The 25,237-nt window shown below is 43.0% G+C and overlaps 2 protein-coding genes across 12 annotated transcripts in view; one reads left to right on the top strand and one right to left on the bottom strand.

Moving 5' to 3' along the window:
* The first annotated feature begins 15 nt into the window (after positions 1 to 15).
* ZSCAN29 (zinc finger and SCAN domain containing 29) lies at positions 16 to 12,158 on the top strand. Of its 4 annotated transcripts, none has more exons than XM_043921897.1 (6): positions 16 to 460; positions 975 to 1,410; positions 1,817 to 2,021; positions 3,970 to 4,665; positions 6,716 to 7,183; positions 9,024 to 12,158. In XM_043921897.1, the coding sequence occupies exons 2-6, from the start codon at positions 1,096 to 1,098 to the stop codon at positions 9,908 to 9,910; spliced, it is 2,571 nt and encodes an 856-aa protein (XP_043777832.1). In that variant the 5' UTR covers positions 16 to 460; positions 975 to 1,095; the 3' UTR covers positions 9,911 to 12,158. The 4 variants fall into 4 exon arrangements, with proteins under 4 accessions (XP_043777832.1, XP_043777834.1, XP_043777833.1 ...); XM_043921899.1 differs by having other exon boundaries at positions 16 to 498; XM_043921898.1 differs by having other exon boundaries at positions 16 to 517.
* Positions 4,708 to 25,237, bottom strand: part of ADAL (adenosine deaminase like) — a 33,735-nt gene continuing 13,205 nt past the window's right edge. For 5 of the 8 annotated variants that reach the window (XM_043921914.1, XM_043921912.1, XM_043921910.1 and 2 more), the window contains 8 exons: positions 24,232 to 24,319; positions 22,223 to 22,304; positions 19,805 to 19,931; positions 18,677 to 18,757; positions 16,641 to 16,779; positions 14,972 to 15,072; positions 13,723 to 13,919; positions 10,887 to 13,275 (listed from right to left, as the gene is read on the bottom strand). In XM_043921914.1, coding sequence (XP_043777849.1) covers positions 13,734 to 13,919; positions 14,972 to 15,072; positions 16,641 to 16,779; positions 18,677 to 18,757; positions 19,805 to 19,931; positions 22,223 to 22,304; positions 24,232 to 24,319 — 804 coding nt within the window. In that variant the 3' untranslated portion in view covers positions 10,887 to 13,275; positions 13,723 to 13,733. Of the gene's footprint in view, positions 5,988 to 10,886; positions 13,276 to 13,328; positions 13,920 to 14,971; positions 15,073 to 16,640; positions 16,780 to 18,676; positions 18,758 to 19,804; positions 19,932 to 22,222; positions 22,305 to 24,231; positions 24,320 to 25,237 lie in introns of those variants that run through there. The other 3 variants (XM_043921913.1, XM_043921909.1, XM_043921907.1) reach the window with 3 other exon arrangements.

The following is a 25,237-nucleotide window of genomic DNA, read 5'->3' as shown; positions in this document are numbered from 1 at the left end:
TCTGACTTCCGGTTTGGAAGCTGGACTGGGAGGCTGGCGAGCCCGGGCTGGAGCCAGACCCAGACTGGGTGAGGCTGGCCGGTGGGCAGAGATGCGAGCGGGTTGAGCGATAGCCTGAGGGAGAAGCTCTTAGGTGTGGGCCACAGGGTGCTCTCAGGGCGCCTTAGTCCAGTCGGAGGCCTCTGGAGGGACTCACGACGGCTCCGAGAGTGACCTGGCCGGAGGGAACGAAGACAAAGAGGCCGGAACCCAGCACCCACCTCTCCTAGACCTGCGCTCCGCGCTCGCGAACCTCGCAGGCCTCGGAGCGCCTGGCCACCACCCGAGCTTGTCCTCAGGAGACCCATGACTACTGCCCCCTCGGAATTCCTCTCTCCACCAACTCAGTGTGACTCTCACCAAACCCACCCGGACCTCGCTTCAGGAGCCAAAATCAACTTCTCAATGCGCGAGGTTTCCCGTCAGTAGTTCCCGGATGTTTACTGAGCGCTTGCTTCTGTGAGGGAAAACAGACCCAGTGTTCAGTACTTGGTTTTTGTCTGGGGTGGGAATTGGCAGCGGTGGAGTCTCAGGGAGCGGGGTGGGCTGTGAGGGCCTGGGTAAGGACGGCGGAGATCAGCTGCGACCCGCTGGACAGAGGCTTTTTGTTACCTTCAGCAGGATGGTGACCTGCCTTTAGACCCTCCCGAGCTCCACGTCTCCCAAATGATTCGAACTCACTGGTCAGGGGAGCTCAGTGGGTCAGACTTGGGGGCGGTGGAAGAGTAGATAGTACTTTCTATCCTCTGCTGCTTCTCCGGGCTGCCCTGGGTGTCGCCCAGAAATGCAGCCTTTGAATGGTCTCTCACCTTCATGCTCAGTTTTGACTTCCTGACCTCAGATGACCCCTTGGAGTATATGGGCAGTCAGGCCAGCTCTGGCAAGACTCTATAGACATATATTCCTTCTGATAGTGCCATCTCTCTCTGCCCTAGGAGGAAACTGCTTACAGAGAGAGACTCATCTGCAGGTGATTCTCCAAGGACATGGGAAGATGGGTGTAAGCCCTGGAACCTAGACCTTTAAGTGAAGGGAAGCTGCTTCCTGCTGTGAACCATGGCCAAACCCACCCTGAGAGGGAATGGCTCTAACTCTGAGGCCTTCAGACAGCGCTTCAGGAAGTTTCATTACCAGGAGGTGGCTGGGCCCCGGGAGGCTTTCAGCCAACTCTGGGAACTCTGCTGTCGTTGGCTAAGGCCAGAGGTGCGCACCAAGGAGCAGATTGTAGAATTGTTGGTGCTAGAGCAGTTCCTGACCGTCTTACCTGGGGAGATCCAGAACTGGGTACAAAAGCAATGTCCAGAAAGTGGAGAGGAGGCAGTGACTCTGGTGGAAGACTTAGAAAGAGAGCCTGGAAGACCTGGACGTTCGGTGAGCAGGGGGAGGGAATTCAGAAGTATGTGACTGGGAAGGGGCAGGATAAAAGACCAAATTAAGGCACAGTCTCCATTAGCGATGTCCTACTTCTGGTCCTTCAAAAGGCAACTTTTTCAGACAGCTTATTGGGAGATGCCACCTGAATGTAACTTTTCAGCATAATGAGAGGGGAATTCTTTTTTAGTGTGAAACTGGGTTTACTATTTTGTTCTGGAGTTCCAGGTGCTCTAAGCTAACAGTAATGGAGTGAGAAAGACCCTTGTTCTATTAACCAACCCCTCCACCACCACCCCAACCCTAGCCATGTCCCAAAAGGATGATCTCTTTTGGGATATTAGACTCCTCTGGGAATACCCCTCATCATGACCTTGCAGTGACAATTCATGGGGGTTGTTTCCAGGTCACAGTCTCTGTGAAGGGGCAGGAAGTGCGCTTGGAGAAGATGACACCCCTGAAATCATCACGAGAGTTATTAAGTGTTCGGCAGGAGTCAGTGGAACCCCAGCCCAGGGGTGTACCCAAGAAAGAGAGGGCGAGAAGCCCAGACCTGGGACCACAGGAGCAGATGAACCCAAAGGAGAAGCGCAGACCTTTTCAAAGGAGCGGTGAGGAGTAGATTCATTGGGAAGATAGGATGCCGTTCTAATTTGGGAAGTAGGGTTGGGAGCAGTGAGTGGGAAAGGGATTTCAGGAATAGGTGGAAACAGCATGGAGCTGTTGCAGACCTCCTGAAGGCAAGTAGCTGAGCTCTCTGCTGCCAGAAGTATTCTTATACTTCCTCTTTTGATAAGTCTGCCAGAGAATGGCTCTCTATAGTTTTTACCAGGACTTGGAATTTCTTTTCTCCTGGTAATGATGACACTAAGTCTGAACTTTCTAGATAAAAATTCTTTTCTATACTTGGCATATCTTCCCTTTAGTCACTTTCTTTCTTTCTCCATATTAAACTAGATTTGTTTCTTTAAGCTTTCCCCAGAAGCTCCATTCTTGAGACCTACTAAGTTTTTGTTATTCTCCTTTGAAAAATTCTTCAAACATCATGTTAATTGTGGAGAATTTCATTATATATATTATTCCAGTGAGGGTTTGGCAGGTAGAGGCAGACTAAGGATTTTACTTCAGTATTTCACTATAGTTTCTGCAGTATAACTCAATTAATGATTATCATTCACTTGATACTCCCAGGTCTCTTCCTGATTGTCTTTGTGCCTGGTTCTTATTCTTAAACTTGGTTTTGTGGAACTTGTTTTTCTTCTTTGTACTCTGCTGAGCTCCATTTTGTACGTTGTTTTCCTTGAACACTTCTTTAACTTGTTGAGGTTGTTCTGAATTCTGATGTTATCATCCCAGACACCAGCCTTCTCTACAGCCAGGCTGGTAGTGGTCTCTGTCTAGTAATCCAGATGCAGTCCCTCAACCCCACTTGCAAAATCGATCAGTTTTTGAACACCTACCATGTGCTCAACACCATACAGGGTACTTGGAATAAAGACAGGTGCCTCTCAAAGAGCCTACAATATGATTGAGAATGTAAGAATGAACATAAATATGTGCTGAACTGAACTGTATTGAAACAGTGCCAAACAATGACTTGTTACTCAGTTGTGTGAGTACAATAGGGGCTTGGTAGAGTAGGAGACAAGGGAAGGCTGTTTGGAAGGCTTCAGGGGGGCACTAATGGGTTATATTTGCATAGAAGGGAGGGAGTTAAAGGAAAGGCAAGGCAGAGTGGTGAATGTGTGCTGCGTTCTGGAGAGAAGAGTATGGTATGAATGGGCTGTGCATGGCAGACACTCAGGTTAAGGTTTGGCAGTACAAATAGCATATGAGCTGATGAAGCAAGAGCCCCGAGTTAGGTACAGCAGTGACTGCTGCATTACCCAGGTGAGGGAAGATAAGAGGTCTAGACTTAGATGGTGGCAGTAGGAATAAAGGATATACTGAGGGAAAAGCCTCTAGAAGTTACTAACCGAGTGTGAGAGAAATGGAACAGTTGAAGACAGTCTCCTTGCAGTCACTCTTAATTCTCTAGCCCCAAGTACAGCTGACCCTTGAACAATGTGAGTTTGAACTGTATGGGTCCACTTATACACAGCTATCTTTCCATAGTAATTACTACAGTACTGTAGTTGGTTAAGTCTGCAGATGTGGAGGAACGTGGATACAGAGGGCCTACTGTGAGCTCTACTTGGATTAACCCCCACATCGTTGAAGAGTCAGCTCTCTAGGAGGCAGGAGGTGACTGTTTTCAGCAGTGCCAGGACCTGCATACAAGCAGTCAGGAGAGCTGAGCAGTAACTTGGAGCAGAATTATCTGCTCTGAACACACAAGAGGACACTTTCCTCTGTCACCCTGCTCTGGAAAGTATTTCTCATTTTTTGAGGTTTTATGTATTTTCCTCACTTTCTTCAACCCACTGATCTTTCTAAAAACATTTTCTTACTTTTCTTTATAAACTTCTTGGATTAAAAAAAAAGCAAGTCTGAACTCAAGAGATACTTTTTATGATCATTCCAAACTATGATATCCTTTGTTTGCTTCCCTGCAAGCAGGATTTCCATGTTCTAAATCCAGCATGGTCTCCAAGTTGGAGCAAGGAGAACCATGGATCCCAGATCTGGGCTCCAAGGAGAAGGAACTCCCAAGAGGCAGTCACATAGAAGACAGACGAGTGCCTGCTGATCTGTTACCATCCAGGAGAGAGAGAAGCAGCTGGGCGGACCAGGATCCCTGGGTCCTTGAGGATGAGAAGGTGGCAGGTGTGCACTGGGGCCATGAAGAGACCAGAACTCTCCTTGCAATTCTCAGTCAGCCAGAGTTTTATGAGGCTCTCCGAAACTGTCATCGCAACAGCCAAGTGTATGGGGCTGTGGCTGAGCGGCTCCGGGAATTTGGGTTCCTCCGGACCCTGGAGCAGTGTAGGACCAAGTTCAAAGGTCTCCAGAAGAACTATCGGAAAGTCAAGAGTGGTCACCCACCTGAGACCTGCCCCTTCTTTGAAGAGATGGAAGCCCTGCTGAGTGCCCAGGTCATCGCCCTGCCCAGTAATGGCCTGGAGGAGGCGGCCTCTCACTCCGGCCTGGGAGGCAGTGATGCCGAGACTGAGGAGCCAGAGCCAGAGGGCTGGCACCATGCAGAGGGAGACGCGGCCACGGCTGAAGAGTCTGACAGTGACGCAGTGGGCCAGGAGGCCACCTCCCAGGACCCTGACAGCTCCACCACACCTGTCCTTTTCCGTAGCCCAAGTGGTAAGCTTTTCTTCTTGGTGTTTTAGGATTAGACTGAGGAATTATGAGGTTGGGTGTGGAGTCAGGAAACTTAATGTCACTTGCCAGCTTTGTCATTTAAGAGAATAGAAGCATTTCTCAGTTCTCTATGTATTTCATTCTCTTGTGGGAAGACCAGTGAGTTAATAGTAAAGAAAATATTAGATACTATAAAGAAATACACTCAAAAAAAAAAAAAAAAAAGAAATACACTCAAAATTCAAGTGAGCCCCGAAAAGGAGTACCATTCCTTCTGTTTCTTTATTAAAATATATTTTCCCTATTATAAAATCACTGAAGGCTGAGAAAATCTTAGCAGTATAGTATCTTTAAGGAGAAACAGTATCTGTTGAGTGCCTTATATGAACTGGTGTTTTATTTTTACCCTCCAAGCTCAGTTTATTATGTGTTCCTTGGGGTCTTCCCTGGTGGCTCAAACGGTAAAGCATTTGTCTGCAATGCCGGAGACCTGGGTTCATTCCCTGGGTCAGGAAGATCCCCTGGAGAAGGAGATGGCAACCCACTCCAGTACTCTTGCCTGGAAAATCCCATGGACAGAGGAGCCTGGTAGGCTATAGTCGCAGAGTCAGACACGACTGAGCGGCTTCACTACTTTTACTTAAAAGAGCATAGGGAAGGACTGCCTAAAGTTGGGAAAACATTTTCTGTGTTTCCTGTATGAGATTTGCATCACATATTGGCATTTTAACAGGACCCAGTTTTGCAGCAAGAATCTTGTTTAACACTCCATTGAAATATTATTTGCCTATGGACCCATCTTTAAATATCACACTATTACTGATGTAATCTGTACAACTACGCTGTTATGGGAAGAGCGCCGCACGTGAAGCAGGAGGCTTTGTTTGTAACCCTGCCCACTCATCAGCGAGGGGGACATTTCAGTGTGTGTCCTCAACTCTAAGTTACGGAGCACTAACGCCAAAGCTGCAGTTCTACTGGGAACAGTTATCTGTTCCTTCCACGTTTTATTATGTGTCGTTACTTTTGTTCTGTTCTAGTCTTCTTGTCTTGTACTTTTTCCTTTAAAAAAAAATAATTCTCTTTCCCTTTCTGTCACTGGAATACATTTAGGTAAATCACAAACATGGCCCATGTGCCAGCTGCTATTACTTTCTTCATCTCTGTTCTTTTTGTCTTTTTCCACTGCTTTTCCTCTGTCTTCCAATTATTTCCCTTTTGCTTCACGGCAGAGAGTGGAGGATAATGGAAGCAGTGTCGTCTCCACCTGGCTCTCAAGTGGGAGGAAGGCTCTTGGACTCTCCCTTCCCTTTAGCTTGAGGGACCTGCAGGGAGCAGAGTCTGTAGTCATCCTGATGAAGTTCTGCCCACGTTGGGGACCAGGAGGTGCTCTCTGCTCTGCTTCCTCCCTCCTTCTGGCTCTGCCAGTCCTCTGCTACTAAGAAGAAGGTGCATGACCACAGGTTCTTACCTTGTACCCTTCAGGCCTTTGCTATTGTTGGGCTGGCTTTTTGAGACTGTGGCCAGGTGAAGAAGGGCCATAAAAGGGAGTGGATTAGGCAGCAGTATGAATCTGAAAGAGACTGTTCCTTGGGATTTTGAGACATTCTTTGGGAGACTTAATTTATAAGGAAGTAGGGCTGGTAGGAAAAGATTGATCAGAGAATTTAAGGATGGCTCATGGCTGACAGTGACTTACTGTAGGTCTTCTAACCAGTTATTTTCTAGTTAGGATCAGAACTCCAGAACTACTAGAAGGATGGGGCAACGCCTTCTGTACACTTGCCTCAGTGTACATATTGATCACTACTGTGATCAGGTGAAAAGCCCTTTTAAATTGAATGTAGGAATCAAGGTCTCTGTGAAATTGATATGGGCCAGAGAAGCAGAACATCCTGAGAGTCTGCACTGATTTGGAAACATGAGCCGTTCTTACCTTCTCACCTAGTAGCCCAAGCTTAGGCGACTTTTCATGATGCAGATGCTAGGACTGAGGAACTGAGGCTGTAAAGCCCTGCATTAAGTGGTGCTAAAACTTCTCTTCTGGTGGTAGGTGTGCACTGGGGCTATGAAGAGACGAAGACCTACCTTGCAATTCTTAGTGAGACTCAGTTTTACGAAGCCCTCCGGAACTGTCACCGCAACAGCCAGTTGTATGGAGCCGTGGCTGAGCGGTTATGGGAATATGGCTTCCTCAGGACGCCGGAGCAGTGTCGGACCAAGTTTAAGAGCCTACAGACCAGCTATCGGAAAGTCAAGAATGGCCAAGCACCAGAGACTTGTCCCTTCTTTGAAGAGATGGACGCTTTGGTGAATGCCCGGGTTGCTGCCCCGCCCAGTGAGGGCCAGGAAAAAGAGATAGCCTTATGCCGCGTGCAGGAGAGCAGTGAGGCTGAAGCTGAAAAGCAAGCCGAGCAGACAGTCGAGGCCATAGAAGATGATTCTGAAGATGATGAAGAGGATCCTGAGATACCTCCAGAGGCACTGACCCGTGCTCCAGTCTTATTTCAGAGCCCCAGTGGTAAGATCCTCTTACTTCTTAACGCAGTAATAGCAAAGGGAAGGCAGTGGCATCCAGGAGAAAAATCATCAGATTGAGGACCAAGAGAACTGGCCTCTACACCCAATACTCAGGGATTCTTCTTGTGACCACCTTCTCTTTTCTCCAGGTTTCCTGTCTAAGCAGCTAGTTTATATCCCCCTTCCACTTGACCTGCCTCCTCACACTGTAGCATCGACCTGAGATGGCTGCAGACTTTGTAAATGTGCCATCATCCGTATGTGAACTGCTCGGTTACCCAGCAGGGACTCCGAAAGCTGACATTTCCCAAACAGCGTGTCATGTACACATAGTACATGAAATTGGTTTTTTAAAGTTCATTCTCATTTCTGTTTTTTTCTTCTAGTTTCAGCTTATATACCGTCTGTATGCCTGCTTTATTCATATATATGAAAACCTGATAATCTCTTTCTTCAGACACACTTACCCAAAGTCTGAAATTTCTGAGGGAACTGACCCTTTGAATCTTATTTACTGTTTAAGAAAGAAAAAAAAAAAAACAAAAAACAACTTCATTATGGCTTCCCTCCTTGCAGGAAGAATTCTGATTTTGGAGTCATACATATATATATATGTATGACTATATATATATGGACTATGTTATTAGTTGAGTACCTCAAAGCAAGTTACTTAACCCTGTAATTTTGCTTATATATTAAGACGGGCCTCACAAGATTGATGTAAGTGAAGTACCACAGTGAGGCACCTAGCACAGTACTTGGGCATTTGATAAACAACAGTTTTCTTTTCCAAAATATTCTTTAGATCTGCATTCTTCAAGTGTGCTCCACAGAGCATCAACTCCATGGAGCTATTAACATGTTCCACTAAATAACAGCTTAGAGGTTTAGGAGATGCTAAGTACCCCTCTCAGAGGCTCATAATTTATAGTCACATATTTAAGTTTCTGAGATTTCAGTTAATATAATGAACCTCCATTTCATGGGTCTAATCCTAACACTGGGCTTCTGGGTAGAAATAGTGCTTTAAGGGGCACATGTTCTCGGATTTAGTCCAAGGAATTGGGATCCAGAGTTTATCTGAAACCTGTGAAAATTCTACAAATTCAAACTAAATTTGCAAACTGAAACTTTCCAAGTATCTACAAATTCTTATGGCCTAGGCCTGGGAAGCCTGGCATTTGGCTCTTAAGAGGAATATTAAAGCTTAGTTTGGGCATTATAGTAGTGCTTTGGAACATCTAGTGATTATTTGTTCATGGGCAACGAGAAAGTTTGAAAGAGACAGCACCTACCAAAGTTTCTCTCTCAGAAGGCCTTTTGTTCTTTGAAAGAGAACAGGTATCTTTCTACCCTGTTTTTATTCTCAACACACAGAATTTGAGGGTGAAAAGGACTCATGTAGCTCTTCCTCAATATAGAAGTTCCCCAGTTTCCCTGGGCATTCCTTTCTTACCCCTTTAGTTACCGGCAAAGAATGTAAACTGTCACTGTGACAGGCCTGAGATGAGGCTAAAAGACAGCATTAGAAAGTGTCTTTCCTGCATAATCATAGTGATGGTTTTATCTTAAATCTGGCAGGTTTTTCTTGGTGTACTGAGAGGATTTTCTGAAGATACCAGATATCCAGGAAAAAGAGTTAAAAGAACATATTCATCAGTTCCCCTGTAGGTGAGAGGCATGTGACAGATTACCAAATGGCAGGTCTTAACAGACAGTAGTTATTTAGGGTCCAGAGCCCCCTAATTTTTATGTTAAGTCATCCAATGTCATACTTACTTCACACTCACACATAATAATTGAGAAAATGGGTAACTTTTAAATTTCTCTTCTTACGTTAGGTTTCGAGGCTGGATTTGAGAATGAAGATAATCTAAAGCGGGATATTTCTGAGGAAGTACAACTACATAAGACATTACTTGCAAGGTCTGAGAGGAGGATTCCCCGGCGTCTCAATCACAGGAAAGGCAATGAGAGTGAGTGCAGACCTGGGAGACAGTGGGAAGACGCCCCAGGAGAGAGCGGAGGAAAACCAGCGCTCCCCGAAAGGAGTTTGGGTCAAGTCCCAAGTCACCAGAGATCTTACTTGGGGGAGAGATCCTATAAATATCTGAGATACGGCAAAAGCTTTGCTCCATACTCCCACCCTATGCATCAGCTAGCCCATCAAGTGGAAAATCCATATAAATGTGCCGACTGCGGGAAAAGCTTCAGTCGGAGCGCTCGCCTCATTAGACACCGGAGGATCCACACTGGAGAGAAACCTTATCAATGTCTTGACTGTGGGAAAAGTTTCCGTGACAGCTCAAATTTCATCACCCACAGAAGAATCCACACAGGAGAGAAACCGTATAAGTGTGGTGAGTGTGGAAAACGCTTCAATCAGAGCTCAAGCCTTATCATCCACCAGAGAACCCACACAGGAGAGAAGCCCTATCAGTGTGAAGAGTGTGGGAAGAGTTTCAACAACAGCTCTCACTTCAGTGCACATCGGAGGATACACACAGGAGAGAGACCCCACGTGTGTCCCGACTGTGGCAAGAGCTTCAGCAAGAGTTCTGACTTACGTGCACACCACAGAACCCACACTGGAGAGAAGCCCTACGGGTGTCAGGACTGTGGCAAGTGCTTCAGTAAAAGTTCCGCTCTTAATAAGCACCGAGAGATCCACACACGAGAGAAACTTCTGTCACAGCCAGCACCTAAGTCAGCCCTTGAGGATCTATGAGAAAAACAGCCTCATTACATGTATTGAAATTGTTTGGAAACAGTTCTCCAGTAGTGAGCTCCATCTCCTAATCTGTGCCCAACTAGTTAAGGAAACAGTCTAGAATTTACCCCACTACTTGTTGCTGTGTTTCTCCTGGATCTAGTGTAAGAAGGAAAGGAAGATTGGTTCCCTCTACAGTAACACCCGTTCCTCTCAGAGCCTGTGTTGTTCCCCTGAGAGAGGGGACACGGTAGTGGACCCTGTGAATTTGATGTGTACCCTTCACTCATCATGCTGTTCAGTTGCATTTCAACTAGAAAAACCCACACTGCAGCATTTCACGGAGTAGTGAGGATTCTCAGTGGGTCTAACTCTTTATACAGTAATGGAAATGCAAAAAAGAATGATTTTTTTTTTCCTGCTCACTTAAGTCTGTGCTCAGAATGATATACTTGTCACGCACACTCCTTTACCTTAAAGAAGGAGCCTTTAAGTGTCCAGTCTGGTTCTGACCTATAAACCATTTTGTCAAGAATCTAGGTGTGCTATATGGGGGAACAGTGTAAACCTCATTAACAGTGAGGTGTGAACCCTGGATTTCTAACTGTCTTCAAAGCCACAGAAGCTCTGGAATAGAGTAACATGGTATTTACAGCATCTAGTGTGATTTTTTTCTGGTCTGTCTCATCTAAATTTTGTCTGTCCCTTGTGGTCCAGAAGCCCAAAGAGGAAGGCAAGTGGATGCAGTCATAGGGAAAGCCGTTAGAGCTGCCAGAGGGACTGCCATAATCCACACACCCTAACACCTGGGTGAGTGTCACACACCCTGTGGACACAATACTAACGTGCAATGAGCAGAAGCCACTTGCCATGTTCCCACAGACTGGGAAAACAGACCACTTTGTGCCAAAAACCCTTTACCCTAATGGTAAGGAGGACAAATTATCTTTGGTCAGTGGAGTTGACAATATTTACACACACACACGCACACATATTCAACTGTATACATCTATTTTTAAAAGCAGCTCTTCAAACAGGTGTACTTCTGATATCATAAAGATGGTATTGAACTAACTGCCCACATAGTCACAGTAGTATGAGCCTGTACAGCACAAGTTAAACAGACCCCCTCCTTGTCCTCACAGCCTGCGGCAGGTGACACCGACACGAACAAACAGCGCACGCGTACTGCTACAGCGGCTTTAGAGGAACTTAGAAAGCGAGGTAGTAACACTGTGCATGGAAGTTAAGGTCTAAAGCATTAGAGTTTGGGGGGAAAATGAGAGGTATTTTCTTCTCTTTAATCTGGAAGGTTTCATGAAGCAGGAAGTGCCCAGAGGGAAGGTTTCCTGGGCAAGATGAACTTTCCAAAACTAACTGTAAAACCGCATGCTGAATGGGTGGGACATGGGAAAACCGGGGAGCAAGGGAGCAGAGAGCAAAGGGCAGACTGTGGGGAGGTGAGACAAAGCTCAGAGTAGCACAGAATCTGAGGGGGGGCACGATAAGGGCTGCGCAGGGGGCAGAGAGGGACTTGCTTCAGCTGAAACGTGGAGCGCTAGGAATATCACAGACGGGCTTCCATCCCCCAGAATATGAATACATCAGGTCCTGTGCTGCACTTACTGACGAGGCAACAGCTGACTGGCCCTGGGTAAGAAAGATGAGCAGTTTTAGGGGACTAGCTCCTATGGGAGACAAAGGTCAGGAACCAGTATCCTGAGAGAAGCCACTTCGACTGGCAGGTCAAAGGAAAGAACATGCGCAATGGCTAAGGTCTGAGATAAGTAGCGTGTCACAGTCACATTAATGAGCTCTCAGATAGGAATGAGATCTGGGAGAGAAATGGGGAAATAGGATATTCTAAAATCCATAGCTTACTGTGGCAGACGAATGATAAATTTGAGTTCTGGTGCTGAGGGAATTTCTTAAGTCTTAGGAATTAAGGGGAGGTGGTGTCTCAGTTACGTTGCCTAAACAGGGAGATAACAAGAAATACCACTGTAAAGCAATGCCTCAGGATCTGAGATAGTTTAGGAAGTGTGCTGTAATGTTTTTAAAAAATGAGAGTACTGTGTTCAGTATGTCTGTGTATAGTCTTGTGGAAAAAGCACTGGTTGTGGGATCAACAGATATGAATTCTGGTTCCCGATGTTTTACATGTGAGTCAGCCTGCCTCCATTTCCCTTTGTGTAAAGCAGAACAATGTTTACACCTTAATTTGACTCTCAGGGATACCAAGTTAATAAAAATTATAAAGTGCCCAGTGGTTCTTCAGGTGTTTGTTTTTTTTTAATGTATATATGCAAATTATGATTAAGTCATTCCTGGTAAGAAAAGATAAATCTTTACTTGCTTTTTTTGGCTCCCTGTGTGGGGCTGCTATAAGTATGCCTGTCTAAATCTTTATGTTCTAGGCTGAAAGACAAATTAGAATGTGGTAAAAGACAAATCAGAATGAAACTTCTTCCTTAGAATCTGTATCCATATCCTTTAGGACAATCCACTGGGACCCATCATAATTGGGCATGGAGCATGAGTCCATCTTGAAAGACCCAGGACCAGCTCTCCAATCTCCAGATGAAGAAAATGTGCAAAATGAATAAGACAAAGGCAAAATTCTTACCTGGGAAAACCCAACCTTATCTCAAACTAACTCACAAACCATTGACTGCCATTCCTGAGGATGGAAGAAGCAAGAAATAATACATAGCCTTCTGACGCTCTAAGAAAGAGAAGCCAAGCCTGCTGCTGGGAGAGCAAGAGGATCTGTGCACCCCTCCCTTTAGTTCCTGTAAGGCCCTGGGGACAGGCTGCTGGCATGTGCAGCAGAGGAAGCAAGAATGTCTTAGCAGGAGCTGGACAGTCGTGTCTGTTCCCATGAGTTGTTTTCCTAGTGCTATTCTTTTTTTATTTTCCCCATGCTAATCCTTCTTCCCTTTATTGTTTATTCTCTATGGCCAATGCCATACAACTTAACACACACATATACACAGGTTCATATATATACAGATGTATATGTGTGTGTGTATACATAGATACATAGAGAACACTGCCATTTCTCTTTTACTGTAACCTGAGTATAGTGCTGTCCTGTCCGCTCTATAGAGAACTATTTTTATGGTGACAAGGTACGGAAGGGAAGATGAGATATGAGCACAAGAATGGATCAGTTATCTCACCATTATTCAACTCAAAATGTAAAATGTATCTTGCCTCCAGAAGGATTAATCATGAGAAGGGCAAAGGCGGATCTCAGCAGCTAGCTTGATCTGTCACGAGGGTCACCCAACGGAGGTTAACCCTGGCTACTGGGATTCACAAAAATCCATGGTATGCAGTGTAGCCTGGAGTCCACCGTTCCGGGGAATACTGAAGGGAGTCTGATTAAAGGAGGCACAACAAAACACAGAGCTGTCATCATAAGCCAGACAGATTAAAGGTTTTGCTAACAATCTGTATTCCCTTCTCGCCTCAATTTATTTAGACTAGCAATTCCAAAACTTTTCCTGATGAGAACCTACTTTGATTTTCTTGAAGTTTCACGATCTCTAGTGGAGAGGGACTGTTAAGGCAAAACCACTGCTAGAATGGGGAGCCCAGCGTGCGGCAGCATTGAAGTCCCTTCCTGAAAGCAGCATGGAGGTAAGTCAGACGCCCTCAGAGCCTTCAGGCAGTTTAAGACGGACTTACTGAGCACCCACCATTGGAAAGGTGCTGGTGTCGGAGTCCGCAGCACTTGGCTGCTATGGTTCCAAGGGAGGAAAGGCTAACTAAGTGGGATGTGGTGGGAAGATCTAGGTTGTAATATATACTCAAAAGTAGTTCACCTCATTACAGCTTAAAAATGGGGCTTCAGATGACTCCACTTCTTCTTCAGGTCAGCCTTGGTGCTGTCAGAAGCAAAGATGTAGCTGATGGATTCGTAAGACAGATCCCACACCTGAGACTGGGTCAGATGAAATGTTTCAGCCACCAGCTGGTACTCTTGAGAAAGGTGTGTAGCAAAAACACCCTTATCATCCGTCTGTCAATGTAAGAAAGTTTCAAAATGAACGAGGAAATGACTTTAAAAAAAATAACTCTCAACTTTTGTTGAGAGTATTTTCCTATTTACCATGCTTTTAAGAGTCTAAACAGGGGCCTACAAATGTATCCAGGCACATTTGTAACTGAACAGTCTTGTTTATCCTTTTTTTTTTTCTTTTCTTTTTTTGCTTGTTCATTGATTTTTTTTTCATTTATTTTTATTAGTTGGAGGCTAATTACTTTACAGTATTGTAGTGGGTTTTGTCATACATTGACATGAATCAGCCATGGAGTTACATGTATTCCTCATCCCGATCCCCCCTCCCACCTCCCTCTCTACCCAATCCCTCTGAGTCTTCCCAGTGCACCAGGCCCGAGCACTTGTCTCATGCATCCCACCTGGGCTGGTGATCTGTTTCACTATAGATAATATACATGTTTCTTTTTTTTTTAATATACATGTTTCGATGCTGTTCTCTCGAAACATCCCACCCTCGCCTTCTCCCACAGAGTCCAAAAGTCTGTTCTGTACATCTGTGTCTCTTTTTCTGTTTTGCATATAGGGTTATCATTACCATCTTTCTAAATTCCATATATATGTGTTAGTATGCTGTAATGTTCTTTATCTTTCTGGCTTACTTCACTCTGTATAATAGGCTCCAGTTTCATCCATCTCATTAGAACTGATTCAAATGAATTCTTTTTAAGAACATAGACCACCAGAGCAGGGGCTCTCAACCATGGCTGCATGTGCAAATCACCGAGGGAACTTTTAAAATGCATCTGTGCCCAGGACTCAGCCCCAATCAATGAAAGCATTATCTCAAGAGGTGGGTGTTGGGCATCGGTATTGTTGTTGTTCCCCCAGGTCCTTTCCAGGACCTTCCCCCGCAGAGCCAAACCACAGTCACACCTTTGCAGCCTCTCACGCCCCCTTCCTCTCCCACTCCTCCACTTGGGCACCACCCCCTGGCGTGCAAGGCAGCCAGCTAGACAGTGAACGCCTGACCTATGGCAACTCTGGGACTAAAAGGGAGCAAAACACCTTACACAGATCACGGCAGGATGGGCAATGCTGTACCAGAATCCAAAGTGATGTTGGTCGTAAGATGGAACTGTCTGACTTTTGACGTTCGAGGTCAAACAAAGTTCTAGAATGAGGGGGGAAAGGAAGAAGCTTCTAATTAAAAGACCTATTAGGAGATACAAGAGAAATCTTTCCAAGCTATGCTAATTTTTAGCAGTTGACCTTTGCTTACATGTGAAAACTACCATGTGCTGTGGCTTACAGCAGCAGCTGTACCAGGCAGGGAATTACTATCCCCTTCACAATCATGTGCTTTCCCCCTTTCTTTTATGAAAAAGGAGAGGAAAGAGGAGTGTGATAAGCCAGTCACCATGACAAAGGCAGGGAAGCGTGAGAGGGGAGTACACGGACCCTTCACAGGGCTGCTGCACTTCCACAGTGGAGGCTGAAGTAAAGGTTAGGAAACAGTTGCAATGCTTGAGGGTTGCATGTTATCAAACTCCAAGAGTAGAAATGGACCTTTTCCACGAAAAGAAAGAAAACGTCTCAACTCCTTCCATTCATTGCCTCCTGCAAAGAAGTCTATCTGAAGAACGCCTTCTATGATTACAAAACTCCTGCCTTGAGACGCTGTGCCCGGCTCTCCAGCCAGAGTGAAATGCTTCGCTGAACTGACTGATGGCATCTGTTCCTTTGACTGAGGCGGCTGCGACCCAGGGCCACTCAGTCCCAGGAATGGGAAACCCAACCTGCCCCTGCTGACTGCAGAGCCGGGACACCACTCCAAGTAAGATCACCAGGCAAGTGGTTTCCAAGATTCTTTACTCTTGTGGATGTTTAAAAATTTCTTTATTAAAAAGAAAAAAAAATCTCACCCATTATGAATTGCTGAAAAACTATAAATTAGTTTAAAAAGCACACCCACACAAGTGTTACTACAAACTGTTACATTTGTAAGTGTGGTGAATTCATCATTCAGTAAAAAGGTCTTCAGCCACCTGCTTCTTTCCCTCATCAGAAAGGCCTTCCCCAACCATCCAATCAAAAGTGGTTAGCTTATCACTACTCTACCAGCCTGTTTAATTTTCTGAAAAGAACTTATCACTGATATTTTCTTGTGTATTTGCTTACTGTCTCTCTTACCCATGCTAGAATATAAGTTCCTTGAGAAAGAAACATTGTCTGTTTTTTTTTTACTGCTCTATTCCCAGCAACTGGAATAGTGACTGGAAGAGAGTAGGCACTTCATAAATATTTGTTGCTAAATAAAAATAGCTCCTGGTATACACATGCAGACAAGTATGTGATGTTAACAGACATATAAAAATATACTTGGAATTTGCAGACGTCTTAATCTTTAAATATATGTTACACATTTTCATAACATAAGTAAACAGATTAAAGTCATTCCAAAATGACAGATGACCCTTATTACTTCAATATAATAAATACCAAGTTCCAGGAACTGGGGAATGCAACAGTGAAAAAGACAGATGAGGGCCCTGCTCTCATGGAGCTTTTATACTCTAATGGGAGCTATTAATAAAATTTCCTGTTACTTAGATAAGGTTGAGAAAGCATCACTTCATTTCTAAATAATATCTATATATTTACAGCAGTGCTTCTCTACATATGGGTGGCAAGGCGGGGGAGGAAGGGTCAGAGAGTTGCCTGGAGGACCTGAAGCCTTACCGAGCGGTATCTGGTGTTGCCTCACAAAGTCCACCAGATCCGGGGATCCTTCCTCGGAGGAGTTGAGAAATGTCCCATGCCCGATTCGGTCAGGGAACAGGTTCAGGAGTACTTGTGTTTCTGTTTTTTGGTTTGGAATCTCAAAAAAAAGAAGGGGAGACGAGGGCATCAATAACCTCTTTCAGTGGTTCTTAGAAGTACTTTTTTTTTTTTTTTCCTTACAGCCAGGTACTCTGTCCCTCTGAGAAGGTATTGCAGACATTCTGGAAAGCTGAGTCACTTAACTTTCCAGCCTTCTTCTATGCCTTTGATCTTCCTGTTCATTTTCTAATATTCTTCTGGATTCATTTCAATGATGATAATAACTAAAGAGCCAGTAGTTATTGACTTTTCACATACATTCTGCTTTAAACCTCACAAGAATTATACGAAGTATTAAGACAAAGAAATCAAAACTCAAAAAGTTAAGTGTTCAATAACAAAATCCCACAAGTCTATATGCATATGTGTGTTCTGTGTTGTGTACATGTCTTCACACATATTAAAAAAAGAACTGGAAAAACATAAAAACAAAACTGTTAACAGGATCAACTCAGCAGCAGAACTGAAGGGGACCTTCCATTTTTTATTTACTTCTACTTTATACTATTTCTCTACTCTTCGATTTTCTTCAGGTACATAAAACTTTTGTAGCTAAAAATATAAAGCATTGTAAAGAAAAGCTGTCCAAATATAAAGCATTTTAAAGAAAAGCTGTCCAAGCTCACAGAGCTAGCATAATGGTAGAGATAAGGGTGAAACCTGGCTCTGTCTGACTCTGGGGCCTAGACTCCATCCACACACAGTGCATTCATGTTTCATCTGGACAAGGCTCCCTATGTGCATACCACAACCACCACGAAAACGTGTGTTTAGCTGTTCTCTTCAACTCTCAGATAGCCTAAAAGACAAATGACCATAACATGTCGAAATGAAACGTTTTCCATCCAATAGATCAAATAAGAGAACAGAAACTAAGGTAAGGGCAGGTTCTCACGCTGCGCGCAAAGACCAGAGGTAACTGGCCTCAGGCTGCCTGTTCTGTCACCCTGACCGATGGCTTCAATCTGGCATCAGCTAGGTCATCTAGAGGGTGTCCCTCTGTGTGAAGGATTATTTTGATCAGAGTGTGGAAACATAGATCCTAGACTTCAAGTTCTGCTACTAGATTACTGACTCTGCTTGTAGACATGAAAAACACTCAGTACTGACAAGAAGCTCCAGTTTTTGCCTCAATCTTTATATCATCACCCCATACTCAAAATAATCATGTGCAGTAAGTAGGTAATATTTCCTGCATTCAAGAAACAATTAAATCCAAATTTATCAAGTTGTATACCTTAATTATGTACAGCTTTTTGTATGTTAATAAAAGAAAGCATTAAGTAGGCAGAAGGACTGAGGTAAGAAAGCAAACCTATCTATAAAATGGAAAGGTGCAGGAGAGCCCTCGTTTGCCTCTCAGGGACGTGCTGACTACGGAAGTGACTGTCCTCCAGCTACTGTCCATGCATGATCTGCCCTGCGCTCCTGCTGTCAACTTGGGGGCCATAGGGCACCCGATCTCCCTCTGGGCCTTATAAAAGGATGATGAGCTACTTTCTTTCTTGCCCGTGTATGTGATACACTCGGGTCCCTTCCCTGTAAGGACACGCGAGGCAAACTCATGCTTTTCTCAGTGTCGGTTTGCTGATAACAAGGCTGCTGACAAAAATCCATGCATTTTCTCAAACAAGCTGTCATCAAGCTGTTCTAAGGATACAACTGTAGTGTAAGTCAACCCAGGGACTATAACAACATAGAAACGGTAACTCCAGGGACTAAGGCAAGTTGTGCCTTTATCATTATAATTTACATAAAAATATTTCTATTTTCCCTCTAAAAGTGTTTTTCCAAGACAGGTTTATCTTTAGCCATGTACAAGTGATTATTAATTTCCATTAATGATTTTCCACTGTAATCTACCCTCTCCAGCCTAATTTTACAATATTATTTACCTCTGAAATATGCAGTGCCAACTTCAGACCAGATTTTTTAGCTTCTAAAAGAGGTTCCAAGAAGTCTTTTGCTTGTCCTGCCTTAAAGATAGAAGTTAAAATGAGGATATAAGAGTCTAGACAAACTGAAGAACTGAGTACTCTGTCTCAATAAACAAAGGAATAATGGCAGGAAATAAAGTAGCAGATGGACTCATTTGTACATTTTGTTTATAGCAAAATTAGGGAATTCAAAGTTGGCAAGGCCACTGTGCTTGCCCTCAAGAATCTCAAGTATCAGTGAACCTCAGGTGAATCAGCTAAGCTAGATAGAACAGTCACCAAATTTTATTTCTGGAAGGTTATCTAGGTATCTAGAGCCAAGGAGAACTCACCTGATTCAGGAACAAGTATGACTGGTAAAGAAAGCTTCTATTAAATGGACGATGAAACAAGGCCAGAACAGCCCAGGTTTAGTCAAAGCTGTAAGAACCAGGTTCATAGGACTCTAATTCAATGATTTTCAACCAGGGTGATTCTGCCCCTCAAGGGACATTTGGTGATGTCTACAAATATTTTTGGTTGTTACAACTAAGAAGGTGCTGGGATCTACTGGGAAGAGGTCAGGGATGCCGCTAAACATCCTACAATACACAGGACATTCTCCTACAACAAAAATTCTTTGGCCGGAGATGTCAGAGGTGCCACAGCTGAGACACCCTGCTTGAATATGACCTTCAAGAAGCTCTAGGCCAGCTTTTTTCAACTGGGTCTTCTGTGAGATAATTAAGCCCTACCCACAGTTAAGAATTAATTAAGCATTAGACATGAACTGTAATAAATCAACTCTCTCTCCTATGTATGTAGAATGGTACTAGGTGGGTACCATTTTTAGAAAAATGAAGAAAATAATCATACTGTCATACAAATCTTTTTTTTCTTTTCCTTTTTTTAGAGGGCTTAACTCTTTCACAGAACCCTGGAGAGCAGTTGCTGTGGACATTCCGGTCATCCAGGGCAGAATAGGGCTTCATACACACAGGGTGTCTGCTGAACCTCTGGAGAATGCAAGGTGCCCCAAGCTAATCCTTATCCCACAAACTGATTCTACCTTTTAGAAATAAAACATATTTTGGAAAAATAACTTACTGCAGGGTCTCCACTGAGGTCAAGGCCAAGAACTGTATCCTCTGTAGAAAGGAAGAACTCTTCAGCAAGTTTAACGGCCTCCTTGGCTGCTGAAGGGCCACCTCTTCTGTCAATTGATATCAAATACCTTTAATGCAAGAAAAACACAGTTGAAAATGAATGTTGATTGTCAAGATGAAAAAGACAACTCTGAGGATGGCCAGAGAGGTAGGTACAGCAAGCTACCTGCGCTGTATCTTATTGGAGAAGTACAGCCTGACTGACTTGACATCTTACTTTGCCAGAGGGAGTGAAACAATTTTCTAAACAGCACTAGATATCTAGTTACTGTTCAAACTTCTGATTATTTCCTGTTTTGGTTGTTGTTCATGTATTTGTTTTTTAGTCTGTTTGGTGCAGAATCCAACTAAGGTCCACACATTGTTTTGGTCAATGTCTCAAGTCTCTTGTAATCTAGAGCCTCATACCTCTCCCCAGCCTCTTTTCTTGAATTTATTTGTTGAAGAAACCAGATCATTTGTCCTGTAAAGTTTCCCACAGTCTGATTTTGCTGATCGAATCCCTATGTTGCTAACATGTTCTCCTGTCTCTTGTATTTCCTACGAATTGGAAACTGGATCCAGTCTAGAGGCTTAATCACATCAGATTCAATAGAGGCCAGAGGAATTAATAGGTGGTGGTTCCTTCACCAGAAGGCTTAGATCTCTTATTTCATTATGGGTTACAAGACTGGTAGTATTCTAACATGTAACCAATAGCTGATACAAATTCATTCTTCATATATTAGCTGGATTCCTACAAGGAATCTAATACCCAGAGAACCCGTTAATATTGTGCAATTTTCCTCCAGCCTTTATTAGTTTATCTATTTATTCACAAAATAAAGAAATCCCTCCAACATATATTTATTTACAAAATTTGAATCAACTATATATAAAATGCAATGTCTTTTTTTTCCCACTTAACAATCTCCCCTGCCACTAAATGTTAGAAAACTATATAAATCACATGAATATAACATAATGTAACTGTCCTCTGATTGCTGGACATTTTAGGATGTTATATACTTTTTGTTATAAATAACACTATCATGAAGAATCTTAACATTAATCAATCCATTTTCTTAGGATACATTTCTACAAAAGAATTACTGGATCAGAGAGAGAAATATAGTTTTCATACTTGAAACTTTTTTTTTTCCAAGACAAGTCATATGGAAATTACATTTATAGATCTTAATGCACACTGCTCTTTAGAAAAGTTTTGTTAATTACATATGTTCACCAGCAGTGTACAAGTTCACAAACACTGGTTACTACTTTTTTTGGGGAGGGGGGTGCCTATTGAAATGGTATTGTAATTTTTAAAAAATTATTTGATTAGTGGGACCTTCCCAGTGGTCTAGTGGTTAAGACTCCAAGCTCCCAGTGTAGAGGGCCCAGGTTTGATCCCTGCTTAGGGAACTAGATCCCACATGCCGATAAAGACCTGGAGCAGCCAAAAAAAAAAAGAGTTAACATATATTAAAAAATAAACAAAATTGTTTGATTATTGAAGTTAAATAGTTTTCTATACATTTATTGGCCATTTCTATGTTTTCTCTTCTGAATTCTTGTCTTTTGCCTGTTTTTGTTTTTTAATTAGGGTATTAATCTAGTTAAGCTTAACTAAGAGATGTTATAGACAGATTTTATAGCCAGAAAGTCAGCTAGCTTTCTTTTTTTTCTTCCTTCAAGGACTTACTCAGCCCTAATTATGTGCCAGCTCTAAGTACTGGTGAATCAAAAGACAAGGTCCCTGGCCTCACTGAATTTACACTCCAGTGGGTGAATGTGTATATATATAAATAAAACAAGAAAATTTCTGATTTTGTTAAGAGTGTCATAAAGGAAATAAATGGAGTAACTAGAAGATGTGGGGACGCATGTTAGATAAGGTGGTCAAGGAAGGCCTCTCTGAAGAAGGGACAGCCACATGAGACCTGAGTAACAAGAGGCCAGCCATGCGAGGATATGGTAGAGTGTTCTAGGCAGAAGCAACAGGAAGTACAAAAGTGCTGACGTGGGACGACAGTCTTGGCCTCTTTGAGGAACAGGGGGAAGGTCAGTGCGTGGTGAGTGACCAGTGGACACATGAGGCTGCTGAAGTAAGAAAGGCAGCATGTGGGACCTTGCAGGGCCCAAGAAGAAGTCTGGATGTTTGTTGAAGAGCCATGAGAAGCCACACTTCACTACGGCAACAGGACTCAGGACTTTATTGCCATGGGGAAGAAAATTCATAATTGTATTCTCAACTTTAAACAACAAAGTTCCTGACTTTAACAGATTTATAAAGATCTGTCATACCCATGCTCAAAAGACTAAAATTGTCACATCCTAGTATTTTCAGTGGTGACCACTAAGGTACAGTGTTTCTTACCTAACATCAATGTCTATGTTTTCTTCTTTGGACTGTTTTATACCTTCAAGTATAGATTCCACATAAGTCTTTTTAGTCATTCCTGGAAAGGACACAAATAAAACATTTGTAAAGAGATCATCAACAATTTCATCCTTCAACAATCGTATTCCTACATGAACAATGACATTTTGCTTTCTGTGTGACAAGTGTACGGTTACAGATGAGTTATGGACGCGTGTGCATGCTCAGTCTCTCAGCCACGTCAGACTCTTTGCGACCCCATGGACTGTAGCCCGCCAGGCTCCTCTGTCCGTGGGATTCTCCAGGCAAGAATACTGGAGTTGGTTGATTCCTCTTCTAGGGATCTTCCTGACCCAGGGGTCCAATCTGTGTCTCCTGCATATGCAGGCTTTAGTAAATGCCATTTGTACTTAATGAACTTCCCTGGCAGCTCAGACGGTAAAGAATCTGCCTGCAATGCAGGAGACCTGAGTTCGACCCTGGTTCAGGAGAAGGGGGCAACAGAGGATGAGATGGTTGGATGGCATCACTGACTCAATCGACGTGAGTCTGAGCAGACTTCTGGGAGTTAGTGAAAGACAGGGAAGTCTGGTGTGCTGTAGTCCACGGGGTCGCAAAGAGACACGACTGAGCAACTGAACAACAACAAATATATATATATATACACACACATGCACACGCACACACAGTGATATGACTTGGTGGCTGAACAACAACAAAAATACAATTCTGAACAGATGAGATGCTACTAGGTGTATGTGCATCCTATTCATTCATTTAACACTGTATTCTGAGCATGTCTTCAGGTCATTAAAGTGTCTTTGCACATATTTTTAATGGTTACCAAATATTCCATTAAACTTTAACTATTCCCCTATTCTGCACATTTCAGTTAGCATTTCCCTTTGAATCTCCATTTGAAGAGTCAACTAGCGCTAATAATCTATGGACTGCTTTTCTCTTTCCCTTTCACTATCCTCACCAGTGTAACTTGGAACTGATCCTAAAATTTATAAGTGTGAAATAAGAATCTTCTGTTTAGGGGGAGGGATAATTGGGAGATTGGGATTGACACATACACGTGACTATGTGTAAAGCAGATAACTAAAAAGGACCCACTGTATTGCACAGGGAACTCTTCTCAATACTCTGTAACGACCTATATGGGAAAAGAATCTAAAAAAGAGTGGATATGTGAATGTATAACTGATTCACTTTGCTGCACAGCAGAAGCTAACATGACATTGTAAATCAACTATATTCTAATAAAAATGAAAAACAAAAGAATCTTCTGCTTATCTCATTTCAATACTTACTAAACTTTACTATATGTGGTTTAAAATTTCACCTCCTGAATGATGCTGGCTACACATTATCAGGGCACAAAATGATCTGGTCACAAAATGCTAAGCAGGACCCAAGGACATCACAGAATACCTCCGGATGCTGCTTGTATCAGCAGAAAGAGGGCCCCAGGAAGCTTCTCCAGACCATATCCAGATCCACTCATCTCTATCCAGAGAGGTTTTACCACATCACAGTTTGCTCCTGGCCTAAGATACCATCAGTTCCCGAGAAGAGACTGAATAACTTCATTTCAGTGACTGTCATGAAACGCGATTCTACATCCTCTCAGGGGCACTGTGTCACAAGCGCTTGATGCAGGGAACACGAACTAACATCTATTTAAGAACACAGCTATAAGGAACAAGTGTTCTTTTTTTCAGAGGGAGAAGAGCAAACAAGAATAAATGAAATTTTTGCAGCCCTTTTAATTTCCCTTCAACAGATAATACCTGACCTGGTATTTTAACTTATGAATAACAGACTGACTCATTAATAACATATGTCATTAATATACATCGGAAGATGTGGACCTTTGACCCTACTTTTACAACAGTGTAACGGTAAATGCTGCATAGTCTCAACTTTGCAGGCATATGCATGATCAAAGCCCGAGGAAAAAGACAGACATATATTGAGAAGTATTAATAGTTAGGTTCTACCTGTGGCATTTTCTTCTCTGGGTGTGCTCCTTAGTTCCAGATACTTGACACCATCATCTGCAAATTCTTTAATGACATCTTTTGTCACCTGGTAATAAAAGCAATGCACAGAATACTGATAACATCAGTGTAAGGGGCCCAATGAAAATGCCACGTGCTACAGCTTTATTTCACACATTAAATGACTTGCAAGGAGTGGTGGAGTCTCCCACAAGGTAAAGCGACCTGCTTTTCACACCCCTAGTGGAGGCTGTGACAAAACTACCATGTTTCCAACAGCTTCCCTTACCCTCCTCATTCTCACGTCAAATCCAAATCTGCACGACCCCCTGCCACCTTTTGCTTCTCTTCTTCCCTTTTAACCATTTCTCTGTTTCCTAGTGAACAGCAGACTGATAAAACAGAGAAATGAGGCAAAACTAAAATGAGTAAACCATCTCTGAGTGTATAGTACTGGAAAGTTACATATAGAAATAAGCAGCTAAAATGATTAGGCAGTACTGATGTACCATGTAATGTCATGGCTTCTCATAGAGGAAAATATAAGCACAACACTGTATGACATAAATCACAGCAAGATCCTCTATGACCCACCTCCTAGAGTAATGGAAATAAAAACAAAAATAAACACGTGGGACCTAATTAAAGTGAAAAGCTTTTGCACACGAAAGGAAACTATAAACAAGGTGAAAAGACAACCCTCATTATGGGAGAAAATAATAGCAAATGAAACAACTGACAAAGGATTAATTCCCAAAATACACAAGCAGATCATACAACTCAATGTAAGAAAAACAAACAACCCAAACAAAAAGTGGGCAAAAGACCTAAACAGACATTTCTCCAACAAAGACATACAGAGAGCTAATAAACAAACAAAAAGATGCTCAACATCACTCATTATTAGAGAGATGGAAATCAAAACTACAATGAGATATTACCTCAAACCGGTGAGAATGGCCATCATCAAAAAAATCTACAAACAATAAATGCTGGAGAGGGTATG

The sequence above is a fragment of the Cervus elaphus genome, chromosome 13 (assembly GCF_910594005.1).
Source record: "Cervus elaphus chromosome 13, mCerEla1.1, whole genome shotgun sequence".
In the NCBI taxonomy this organism is placed as follows: Eukaryota; Metazoa; Chordata; class Mammalia; order Artiodactyla; family Cervidae; genus Cervus; species Cervus elaphus.
Note: the sequence above shows the minus strand (reverse complement) of the source record. Positions and strands in the feature narration are given on the sequence as shown.

Bases quoted from the DNA above. Each gene is read 5' to 3' on its own strand.
- ZSCAN29 (XM_043921897.1), top strand. From the start codon at position 1,096: ATGGCCAAACCCACCCTGAGAGGGAATGGCTCTAACTCTGAGGCCTTC. The intron at 1,411-1,816 runs GTGAGCAGGGGG...GGTTGTTTCCAG, and splicing joins CTGGAAGACCTGGACGTTCG to GTCACAGTCTCTGTGAAGGG. The intron at 7,184-9,023 runs GTAAGATCCTCT...TTCTTACGTTAG, and splicing joins CTTATTTCAGAGCCCCAGTG to GTTTCGAGGCTGGATTTGAG.